Source organism: Amblyraja radiata, chromosome 28, assembly GCF_010909765.2.
Source record: "Amblyraja radiata isolate CabotCenter1 chromosome 28, sAmbRad1.1.pri, whole genome shotgun sequence".
Lineage (NCBI taxonomy): Eukaryota > Metazoa > Chordata > Chondrichthyes > Rajiformes > Rajidae > Amblyraja > Amblyraja radiata.
Genome location: NC_045983.1, coordinates 7,903,219 through 7,915,903, shown reverse-complemented (window position 1 = coordinate 7,915,903; position 12,685 = coordinate 7,903,219). Strand labels below are relative to the sequence as shown.

The 12,685-nt window shown below is 42.3% G+C and overlaps 2 protein-coding genes across 10 annotated transcripts in view; one reads left to right on the top strand and one right to left on the bottom strand.

The window, feature by feature from the left end:
- Positions 1 to 12,685, bottom strand: part of nf1 (neurofibromin 1) — a 325,252-nt gene that overhangs the window by 69,276 nt on the left and 243,291 nt on the right. The window lies entirely within an intron of this gene.
- Positions 5,409 to 12,118, top strand: LOC116988787. The gene is made up of 2 exons (XM_033045696.1): positions 5,409 to 5,558; positions 9,471 to 12,118. The coding sequence occupies exon 2, from the start codon at positions 9,485 to 9,487 to the stop codon at positions 10,547 to 10,549; it is 1,065 nt and encodes a 354-aa protein (XP_032901587.1). The 5' UTR covers positions 5,409 to 5,558; positions 9,471 to 9,484; the 3' UTR covers positions 10,550 to 12,118.

Genomic DNA, 12,685 nt, shown 5'->3' with positions numbered 1-12,685 from the left:
CATTGGTGATAATTTTTCCAATGTTCTATAGATTCAGGATCAGTTCCTGTGGATTAGAGGATAGCTAATGTTATCCCAATTTTCAAGAAAGGAGCGAGAGAGGAAACGAGGAATTATTCATCAGTTAGCCTGACATCGGTGGTGGGGAAGATGCTGGAGTCAATTATTAAAGAGGTAAAAACGGAGTATTTGGATAGCAGTAAAAGGATTGGTCAAAGTCAGCATCGATTTATGAAGGGGAAATCCTGCTTGACTAATCTTCTGGAATTTTTGAGAATGTGACAAATAAAATAAATGAATGAGAGCCAGTGGATGTAGTGTATTTCAGAAAGCCTTTGATGAGGTCCCACACAGGAGATTAGTGGGCAAAATTAGAGCACATGGTATTGGGGGTGGGGTATTGACATGGATAGAGAATTGGTTGGCAGACAGGAAACAAAGCGTAGGAATAAACGGGTCCTTGTCAGAATGGCAGGCAGTGATGAGTAGAGTGCCGCAAGGCTCAGTGCTGGGGCCTCAACTATTTACAATATATATTAATGATTTAGATGATGGGATTAAAAGTAACACTGGCAAATTTGCAGATATTGTGGCAGTGTGAACTGCGAAGAGGATGCTAGGAGGTTGCAGGGTGACTTGGACAGGTTGAGTGAATGGGCAGTTGCATGGCAGATGCAGTATAATGTAGATAAATGTGATATTATTCACTTTGACGGCAAGAGCAAAGAGGCAGATTATCTCAATCGTGTCAGATTAGGAAAAAGGAAAATGCAACGAGACCTGGGTGTCCTTGTACACCAGTCACTGAAAGTAAACATGCAGGTACAACAGGCAGTGAAGAAAGCTAATGGCATGTTGGCCTTCATAATGAGAGGATTTGAGTATGGGAGTAAAGAAGTCCTTCTGCAGTTGTATAGGGCCCTGGTGAGACCACATCTGGAGTATTGTGTGCAGTTTTTGAGGAAGGACATCCTTGCTATTGAGGGAGTGCAGCGTAGGTTCACAAGGTTAATCCCTGGGATTGGCGAGACTGTCATATGAGGAAAGATTGGAAAGACTGGGCTTGTATTCACTGGAATTTAGAAGGATGAGAGGGAATCATATAGAAACATAAAATTATGAAAAGACTGGACAAGCAAGATGCAGGTAAAATGTTCCCAATGTTGGGGGAGTCCAGAATCAGGGGCCACAATCTAAAAATAAAGGGGAGGCCATTTAAAACTGAGATGAGAAAAAACATTTTCACCCAGGGAGTTGTGAATTTGTGGAATTCTCTGCCACAGAAGGCCGTGATAGCCAATTCACTGGATTAATTTAAAAGAGCGTTAGATAGAGCTCTTGGTGCTAGCGGAATAAAGGGGTATGGGGAGAAGGCAGGCACAGGCTACTGATTGTGGATGATCAGCCATGATCACAATGAATGGCGGTGCTGGCTCGAAGGGCCGAATGGCCTCCTCCTGCACCTATTTTCTAACATCTAATATTAAAAGAACTGTACTATGCGCCATATCCTCTGATACATTCCTTCTGGGGGATTTAGCTGTGAGTAACTTGATTTTCATGTTAGGCTAAACAATAACTAGGTTTAAAAATCCAATTAGCCCTGAAGCTCTTTCAGCAGCCACAAATGAAAGGTGCAGCGTGGAAAAAGGCCCTTTGGCCCAACTTGCCCACACCGGCCAACATGTCCCATCTATACTAGCCCCACCTGCTTGTGTTTGGCCCAAATCAGTCCGGTCCATGTACCTGTCTAAATGTTTCTTGAACATCCCGATAGAACCAGCCTCAACTACCTCCTCTTGCAGCTCCTTCCACACACTTTGTGTGAAAAAATTACCCATCAAATTCCTATTAAATCTTTCTCCCCTCACCATAAACCTATGTACCCTGGTCCTTGATTCATCAACTCTGGGCAAGAGACTGTGTGTCAGTCAACCTGATTTATTCCTAATGATTTTATGCACCTCAATAAGATCACCCCTCATCCTCCTGCACTACAAGAAATAGAGTCCTATCCTACGCAACCTTTAGCTCAAGAGTCCTGGCAACATACTTGTAAATCGTGTTCCTTGTGTTTACAAGCTAAATTGCCAACTGAATGAAAATGTTATTTTTTTTAATAAAACAGAGATTTTGCTGGACTGTAATCGTAACACTTCATAATGTGCACATTGTCCCCTATGGTCGCCTTGGTTTGAAGGTTTGTTACACTTGAGATGCCAGGAAACTAAAATGTCATAACCACCTCACCTGGAATTTTTAAGGTGAGGTGGTTATGACATTTTGAGGTTTAAGGTTGATTTAAATGCAAAGAATTGTTTGTCCATCACCAGTTGCTCCTGGTGATTAACTGAATAAAACATCGGCATGAATAATATGGTGTGGGCCTTTTCATGGTCATAAATTTAATTTCCCATTCGGTGAAAGTTCCTTCCAAAACTCAAAGAATCTTCATCAAAAATGGTTGTTAGTTTGGTTTCGAGATACAGCTCTTGGACCCGCCTTGTTTACCGTTGATCACCCATACACCCATCCCACTTTTTCATCCACTCGCTACACACTCAGGGAAATCTTACAGATGCCATTGACAAACCCAAACATGGATGGGATGTGGGAGGAAACCAGAGCACCCAGAGGAAATCCACGCGGTCAGAGAACGTATAAAATCCACAGAGATAACACCCAAGGTTAGGATCAAACCCGGGTCTCTGGCGCTATGAGGCAGCAGCTGGACCAGCTGCGCCAGTTGTATTTTATGAAGATTTTTTTTGCTGGTAGTGGACTGCTCATCCGCCCAGCTTACCCGAGCAAAACTACAAAATGTAGATGGCACCACTTAACCTCAGTTGGAGTGAAAGCCACTTGATGTAATTTTTTGCATTAATCCACAGTTTCAGATTTTTTTACAAGTTATGAATATTTTTTTCTTCCTGCTGCCATTGCCACATTGAGCCTGCTGGTGCCTTTTCATACAACACAGTCTCATTTCTTAGGAGAAATGTCTTAAGACTGTTAGCTGTAAAGTGGGTAACGGTAGGGAATGAAGTAACTGTACCTCAACATGGAGCATAATTCTCTCTGATCTGAATTACTGCCAGTGAAGTACCTACTCATTTAATTTCATTCATCCAAACAAAAAAACAAGAGTTTCCAACAGGCTTTAGTCCAGATGGAAAAGGCTAAATCTCACTTAGAATGCAGAGAATTTTCCAGGATTAGTTTGGTTTAGTTTAGAGATACAGCGCGGAAACAGGCCCTTCGGCTCACCGGGTCCACACCAGCCAGCGATCCCCGCACATTAACACTAGGGACAATTTACACTCACACTTAGCAAATTAACCTACAAACCTGTACGACTTGAGTGTGGGAGGAAACCGAAGATCTCGGAGAAAACCCACGCGGTCACGGGGAGAACGCACAAACTCTGTACATCCCGTAGTCGGGATATAACCCGGGTCACCGGCGCTGCAAGCGCTTTGAGGCTGCAACTCTACCGTTGTGCCACTGTGCTGCCCTATTATCCACCGTGCCACTCTATCACCCAGTATTATTCTGCAAAGATTTTTACCAACAGTAAAGTAACAGATACTTTAAGAATTATGCTAGATTTGACTCTTATACAACTTATAATAAATGCAAATGCACGGTCACTACCCTGTTGAGTCATTGGGGAGCCTGCATACAATGTGGGCCAAAAGCATGCAAATCAAAATGGACCAACATCATTCAACATGAGGCCGACACATCTGAGAGAAGTGAAAGGTATCAATTCTTGATGCTTGATCCTTAGCACCAGCTATCATACGTGCAATACCAGTCAAGCCATTGGGAAAAAGTAAAATTGATTTATGATTACAAATACAGCATAAAAACTGGTCCTTCGGCCTACCGAATCCAACTCAGTCATCGATTACCCATTCACACAAGTTCTACGTTTCCCACTCCCGGCACACGAGGGACAATTTACCGAGGCCATTCAACATTAAAAAACCTGCACGTCTTTGGGATGTCGAGGTAACCAGAGCACCCGAAGGAAACTCACGTGGACACAGGGAGAACGTGCAAACTCCACACAGACGGCGCCTGAATTCAGGATCAAACCCAGTTTTCTGGTGCTGTGAGACGGCAGCTCGACCAGCTGCGCTACTGTGCAATCATAACTTTATTTTGGTAACATTGTGCAATAGTTTTGGTTTGGCACAATATTATTTAAAATATGGCTTGCACATCATTTGGTAATTTTCCTTCACCCCTAAAAATAAAAACAGTAGAACACCAAGAGTGCTTGGCTCATCAAGTTTCTATCTGGTTTTTAATCAACTTTTCTGCAAACTCATCTTTTTTTCATTGCTCTAACTACTTCTTGAAGAAATTATGGTCTCTAATTTAAGCACTAGTTGTGCAATTCCTTCTTTCTGACATGTCATATTTCTTGTTTCACTGCTGTTTTTTGTGCCTGCATATGTGATGTTATTAATGGTTTTTATTTGTGAAGCAGCAGTCGAATGCTTTTGTACCTCATGGTGGTACCTGCACATTTAGTAACTTATGGAATAAATTTGGTCATTTAATATCAAAAGTAAGAAAGTAAATGTCATAACTCAAAAGGCCGAACATTTCCTTGGTTCTTCCAGATAATTTGTGCACTCTATCTATGAACTTTGTCGTTTTAGTTCCCAATCTTACTGTGTGGTTTAAGTCAATTAAATCATGTCAACTTTTACAATAAGAATCAACTTCTTTTAAACTTTTTGCTTCATAGTTGAATCCAGTAATTGGCCATTGAGGGCAGACTTGATGACTATTATCCTTTGCCTTCCATTCTCACATTGTTTTCATTTCTTCCTGTAACTTCCAATTCTCCTAAAGGTTTGATATTTAAACAAAGTCGACTCATCCTTCATCCATTTTTATTTTTATTTTTTAATTTACACTGGACCAAGTGGGGCCCGTTGGATCCCGTCCCAACGGGCAGTTGCGGGGAGGGGGGGGCGGTCTGCAGCGTCACATACACACATTAACCAACTCCCTTGATATTACATTACTATTATTAATTCGCTCCTTTTACCCCATCCATGCCCTATCCACTCATGCATAGCCCCCAGCTCACAGGCGCTTCTAGAGAGGGAGGGGGTAGAAAGAGAGAGGGGGCAGATACACAGAGAGAGGGGCAGAGACACAGAACGGGGAGGGAGAGGGAGAGAGAGAGGGGCAGAAAGAGAGAGAGGGTGGGGGGGAAGAGCGGTTCTAGCTTTCCAAAACAAAAATCTATCTTCAGGTGATTGAGAGAAATGTTCATGAGGCTCCTTTTTTGAAATGTCAAAAAACTCCATTTGCTGAATAGGAAATGTGTTAATCCTTTGTGGTTGACCAACGTCATCAGTGTCGAATGTGGTGTTGCAATGCATTCACAGAAGGAAGGCTTTTAGCATTTCTTCATTACGATTTATACCAAGATCAATGAAGTCATTGCCTTGAATAGCAATTGGGCAAAAACTCTCTGCTTTGGACGACACTTCACCGAACTGATAAGAAGTCATCAACAACTTGTCGAAAAGGTAAATTACTGTTGCTGTAATCCTTTAAGCTCAAGAACGTTTGACATATTCAATCTTACAATCAGACCTTCTGAATGAGCAGAAAACACCGGGCATTCTCCTCCGATCTAACCCCCAAAGATATTGGAATATTTTTTCATATTCCCTTTTTGTAAAATGGGGGAAATTTCTGTTCTTACTTTCGGGTGGGACAAGCGAGAGAAAGATCAGAGCAGCTCAGGCTCGTGGTATTGCTGATTTGGTAGAAGCCGACCACAAAAGCTGCAGCTTCAGAATGGAAGCAGAAATATGGAAATGCAACTCATTTTTTTGATGCAATTTTCTCGATTTGAAAGGAACTTTTATTTCAACCATCTTGCTTGGTTTCTCTGCCCCGCAAAAATCTTTGACCACGGTTTATTCTCGCGTCTTAAAATGTTCCAGTGATGCTAGTTACGAACATCAAATTTTGCTGGCCACTCTCCCTGGAATATTTCACCCAGTTCGGCGAGACTGAGTGTCTTCGACATTTAAATTTCACATTTGTGAAGTATAAAGTTTCCAGGTGTGGAGGAACTTAAATTTTAAACCATGTGCTGAACGTTTAAAAAGAAACTCGAACTGTAGTCGTGCATAGAGCTAAGTTGCTGATGTTCACGACAATCAGAGGTCAATGATCCAGTTGTCAGCTTCCTTGTAAATAGTCACAGTATACACAAGATGATACAACACTGTCATCCACATTCTGCCCAAACATCTTGGCCAAGTGTATTCTAAACAAAGAATCTACATTCAATTATAAAATCGCTACTATAATTTGATTTTCTGTCTTTTGAATTGAGAATGGAAATGTTCTTCAATCCACAGGTTTCAATGCTAAAGGGCCTGTCCCACTGAACGAGGTAATTCAAGAGTTCTCCGGAGTTCTCCCCTGATTCGAGCTCGTGTAATGTACGCAGCAGGTATGTAGTGGCTCGTACGAGTAAAACGTTTTAAAAAATTTAATCACGAGTATTCTTTTTACTCGTGGACATTTTTCACAGTGTTGAAAAAAAACGTCACGAGTTTACCGGATTTCCCCGAGTACCTACCGTTACTCGCACGAGCCGCTACGTGACATCCACGAACTCCTACGGACCCGCTACGTACATTACACAAACTCGAATCAGGGGAGAATGCGGGAGAACTCTTAAATTTCCTCGTACATTGGGATAGGCCCTTAACTGTTGGATGACCCATTGGCGTTGGGGGATGAGCTTTGGGACAAACAGCATGTTTTACTACCAAGTTTTAGATAATGCATTTTAAAAAACATGCCTTAAAAGTTAGAAATATTACAGTGGTGGAAAAAAGAGCAATTCTTCCATTTGGTTATATCCATGTCTGATACAAGAGATGTTGCCTCTATCCCAATCTCCAAAGGCACCAGTACAAATGTTATGTTTAAGAAGGAGCAGCAGATGCTGAAAAATCGAAGGTAGACAAAAATGCTGGAGAAACTCAGCGGGTGCAGCAGCATCTATGGAGCGAAGGAAATAGGCAATGTTTCGGTCCCGAAACGTTGCCTATTTCCTTTGCTCCATGGATGCTGCTGCACCCGCTGAGTTTCTCCAGCATTTTTGTCCAAGTGCAAATGTTATGGACATCTTTGTGCTGCGTTCCTCTCGTCGCTGGATTGAGTTGTGCCAAATTCCTTTGTGGACTTTATAATCCATATAGATGGTGATAAGATTGTCATTTAATGTATCTCACAAGAGATGCCAGATTGAACAAACTTCCAACTTAAACCACTCTCCCTCCTGCAGCAAGTCAAAAGAAGTTCAAGTTCAAATGAGCGAACTCACTTGAACTTGAACTTTAACCACACTCTCTCCTGCAGCAAATCTAAAGAAGGGTCCATATCCAAAGCACCACCTATTCATGTTCTCTGGAGATGCTGCCTGAACCGCTGAGTTACCGCAGCATTTTGTGTCTATCAAGTTTAACCACGGTTCTCACTTGTAGCAACTGTTTTGTCCCTTTTAAAAGTAATTGTGTATAATTTCCTCAACCAGCTGCTCAGGTTAGGTTCTGAGAGAAATAAAAAATTCTCATACCCCCCTTTGTTGTTCGCAGCTTTTGCAGGTTTGCAGATAATACCAAGCTTCTTCCGGTGTGGTAGGGTGGGGTTGTGGTACAAAGTAATGAAGAAAACAGGAGCAGGAAATGGCCATCTGGCCACTTAAAGTCTGCCCACCATTCACTGTGAGCTGCCTCAGGCTTCAACACATCTACCGTGTCACTAAAGACCGGCACAGTGCCGCAGCAGTCGAGTGGCTGCCTTACAGCGCCAGAGTCCGAGTTCCATCCAGACTACGGGTGCTGTCTGTAGCTTGACCTAGCCTGCAGTACTCTCCACGGTAGAGAATTCTAGAGATTCACTACCCTCTGGAAAAATACATTTCCATACACAGATAACCTTCATTATGGGGGTGGGGGTGAGGGACTTTGTCTGTTATTGCTGTTGTTCTCTAAAACTGTGAGGGGGATTTGCTCCAACCTCCTAGCGGTCACTTTGTTCAACAATGAGTTGTTTTCAAATACAAAGTTCTTTTTAACAGCTAAGAAAGTATTTTTGTTACTGCAAGCTAAAAATACTAAAGGCTGTTTTTACATTGTTTAATAGAGAATCACTGCACAAGTGTCAACTGAATAAATTGTTTGTCAATATCAATGGTCTCCCCCAGTGTAACCAGAAGCCTGTGTAACCAGCTTAGTGTCCATACGGTATAACCATAATCCATTGTAAAGAAGTCTGTAATACCGAGGGTATACGCTAACTCAGCTTTAAATAACTGGCCACTTGGGTAGTTAACAACCCTACAGTATGAACGTTGAGGCTTTCAATTAACATCAACCACCCCCCCCCATCTCTTTCCCGTGCCTCTCTCTCTCTCGCCGAATCTGGTGTGCACACGTTTCTCACCTCCATCTCCGGTCACCCTATTTCTTTCCCCTTTCCGCACACATCCCTCATCTCCAAAAGCCCCATAACCTGCTTATTTCCCCCTCGTTTCCCCCCTCTCTTTCCTGTGCGCGCTCTCCCCCACCGATGCACCCACTTCTCCCACCTCTCTTTATTCCTTCCCCGTCCCCTGCATCCTTCTCTCTGGCTTGACATGCGACGGTACGATGGCGTCACGGTAGAGCTACTGCCTTACAGCGCCAAAGGCCCGGGTTCGATCCTGACCACAGGTGCTGTCTGAACGGAGTTTCTACCAGTGCACTGCGTGGGTTTTCTCCGAGATCTTCGGTTTCCTCCCACACTCCAAAGATATCCAGGTTTGGTGATTAATTGGCTTGTTATAAATGTAAAATTGTCCCCAGTGTGTGTAGGGAAGTGTTAATGTGCGGGGATTGCTGGTCAGTGCGGACTCGGGTGGGCTGAGGGGTCTGTTCCCGCACTGTATCTCTAAACGAAACTAAACTGCACGGGCCTGTTAACTTTGTCATACACACCTCAAATCTCCTGTATTTCACTCATTTGCCATCTCTTTCTATTTGATTGTTCTTACTGAAGCGGAAGACCTCACGTCTAACAGCGCCAGAGACCTGGTGGCATTGATTGGCTAAAGCCAATAAAAGGATGTCGTTTCTTAATTTATTGAAACAATCAGAATCTAAATGTTCACACATTTCACTGGAGTGCAATAGTGTTACATGAAATGAAGTCGGGGTCAGAACAGTGAGAATTTAGAATAATTGAAGCGAGCAACACAAAGTTAGGAAATGCATTTGCTTCTCTGACTGTAAAGAGTTGCTAAAGCCTGCAGAGGTAGAGTGTAATTGGAGAAAAGAACGAGGTTAATGATCTCACACCTCTTTGTCGCAGTTTTCTAATTCTTCCGTTTAAAACAGACAGTAACAAAGCACAATTTTTTCCCCCATTGACAGGTGCGGACCCAGCAATGATGGCTCGACACTTCAAAAAGTCTTTCTTGGTAACAATTGGAATCTTGGTTCTTGCTCTCAACCATGTATTTGTGGCATCACAGACTACTTTAGCAGATGGTTTCCCACAACTTGGCATCACTGAGGAAGAACATGTCACTGATGCTGCAGAACGACTTGGTACAACTGAGAAAGAATACGTCACCTACGCTCCAGAACTACTCTATATCACCGGGGAAGAGTACGTTTCTGATGCTCCAGGCCCACTCGGTAGCACTGCGAAACAAAATGTTACTGATGCTGCAGAATTGCTCGGTTCCACCAAGGAACAACACGTTACTGATGCTCCAAATCCACTTGGCGCCACCGAGGAAGAATACTTTACTGTTGCTCCAGAACTGCTTGACACCACTGAGGAACAAAATGCTTTCAGTTCTGCAGAATTACTTAGTACCACCAAGGAAAAATACTTTACTGAGGATGCAGAACTGCTTGACACCACTGAGGAACAAAATGCTTTCAATTCTGCAGAATTACTTAGTACCACCAAGGAAAAATACTTTACTGAGGATGCAGAAATGCTTGACACCACTGAGGAGCAAAATGCTTTCAATTCTGCAGAATTACTTAGTACCACTGAGGAAGAATACGTCGCTGATGATACCGAACTACTTGGTACTACTGAGGAGGAATACGTCACCCACACTCTAGCACTACTTGGCACCACTGATAATGAATACGTTAATGATGGTTCTGAAGCAGTGATCGGTCAGACAAGGGAAAGCAGAAGCTGCAATAAAGTTTACATTTGGTTAATTATCATAGGTATATTAACTGTCTTCTGCACAATTCTGCTGGTGTCAACAATTGCCTTTGCCTATCAGGCATCAAATCTTAAGGCCAGAATGGGAAAACGGTCAGTTAGAAGCAATTCTGACTTCATTAAAACAGGCAGTCTCTGGTCAAATGGCGCCAGGGAAGTGCCAGGAGATTCAGCAGACACCAACATCTTGCTTGAAGAAGTCAGGCCTTTGAAAGATGACGATGAAGCCAAGCTGCCAAAGAGCACCAAAGATGTTTAAGTCCAGAGCAGGCACAAAACCAGTAAAGCTAGCTGTTAAAGCAAGCAAAGCAGACCAACCTCTGTGGAAACTCATCGTTGATTAGCGAGTTTTAATGCGTTAATTTGTCACATAACTGCTCATTACAACTGAAAACAGCTCAAAGAAATTCACATTCCATTTTTTAAGCGCCAATTCTCTAAATCCTCAAAATAAACTACTTCCATTTACCACCTAGTGATGTGACATTCATGCATAATTACACCACTTCAAATTCCCACATCAATTGTAAGATCCATTCTGTACTGATAAAAATGCCATTGAAAGGGTAGCTGAAAAAGAAATCCCCAGTTGACACGACAAATTTGCAGTCGTTTGAGAAGACAGGAAAGGTGCAATGGTAAATGAAGACTTATAACACACAATGACATTGTACAGTTGGTAGAGCTGCTGTCCGAGTTTGATCCTGACCTCGGGTGCTGTTTGTGCAGAGTTTACACTTTCACCGTGACTGCGGGCTTTCCTCTGGTTTCTTCCCACATCCCAAAGGCGCGCAGGTTTGTAGGTTAATTGGCCTTCTGTAAATTGTCCCTTGTGTGTAGGGAGTGAATGCGAAAGTGGGACAACATAGGATTGGTGAGAACGGGTGGTGGATGGTTGGTGTGGACTTGGTGGGCCACAGGGCCTGTTTCCATGCTGTGTCTTTTAAACAATCAATATTTTTTTTAAATCTATCTGCAATGTCCTACTTTTATAAGAAAGAAGCATGGAATAAAGTAATATCTTTTATACAGAGTCTTACAAAATTCCAAACCAACTATTCGGAATTGAGCATGTGCATTACATCTTGGGGAAACAGTCGAAGACACAAGAGAAATACATAAAAATTCAGCAGATTGTGGAAAGATAAGCACAGTTAATATTTCAAATTGCACAGCATTCATCATAGCCTTACAATGAATTTTCAGCATGGGCAATAATTAGAATTTCAACAGTAAGACGGCTTTCATGCCCTTCTTGCTCCAAGGAAGCGGAAATGGTGCCAATAGTGACGAGCGAGAACCTTTATTGGTATGCTATGGTGATATTATCTTGCTTGGGCCCAATGTGTTCTGCATTGTACATGCCTTCATGGATTCACTTGTTGGGTCCAGCAGAAAGAAAGAAAACTGGACGATATTTGACCCAAAATAAATGAGAGATAATATTAGGGAGTTAGCAATGTGTCCATTAACATTAGCATCCTTCAATGCATTCAGTAAATGTTTAAACAGAGTTTGATGGCCACACATTTCAACTCAAACCATAAATACTGCCAGGTGCTTTATTACTCCTTAATGCTACTCAAAGAGTATCACCATGTAAGGATATTTAAGCCCCTTCATTGTCTCCTAACAAAACCAGAACAACTCTGGAAAGATTAAGAACAAGTAAAATCTGTAAAGGGATCTTAAATTTTTGGTTATTGTGTCAGATCAACCTCAATTGTATTCAGTTCAACATCAATTGTGTTCAGTTCTGGGCACCATATTATGGGAAAGATGTTAAGCTGCAAAAGGGCACAGAGAAGATTTACAAGGCTGTTGCCTGGGCTAGAGAATCTGAGCTACAGGGAGAGGTTGAGTAGGCTGGGACTATTCCTTAGAGTGCAGGAGGATGAGGGACGATCTTATTGAGGTATATAAAATCATGAGGGGAATAGATCGGGTAGATGCACAGAGTCTCTTGCCCAGAGTAGGTGAATTGAGGACCAGTGGACATAGGTTTAAGGTGAAGGGGAAAAGATTCAATAGGAAACTGAGGGGTATCTTTTTCACACAAACGGTGGTGGATGTATGGAACAAGCTGCCAGATGAGGGAGTTGAGACAGGGACTATCCCAACATTTAAGAAACACTTAAGACAGGTACAGTGCCCTCCATAATGTTTGGGACAAAGACCCATCATTTATTTATTTGCTTCTGTATTCCACAATTTGAGATTTGTAATAGAAAAAATGGGGGGCCTATGTATAAACACTGCTGCAATTTCTACCTGGTGAAACCAAAACGTATAAAAATGGCCTTTAATAAAATCTGACAATGTGCACTTTAACCACATGTGATTTTTTTCTATCACAAATCTCAAATTATGGAGTACAGAGGCAAATAAATAAATG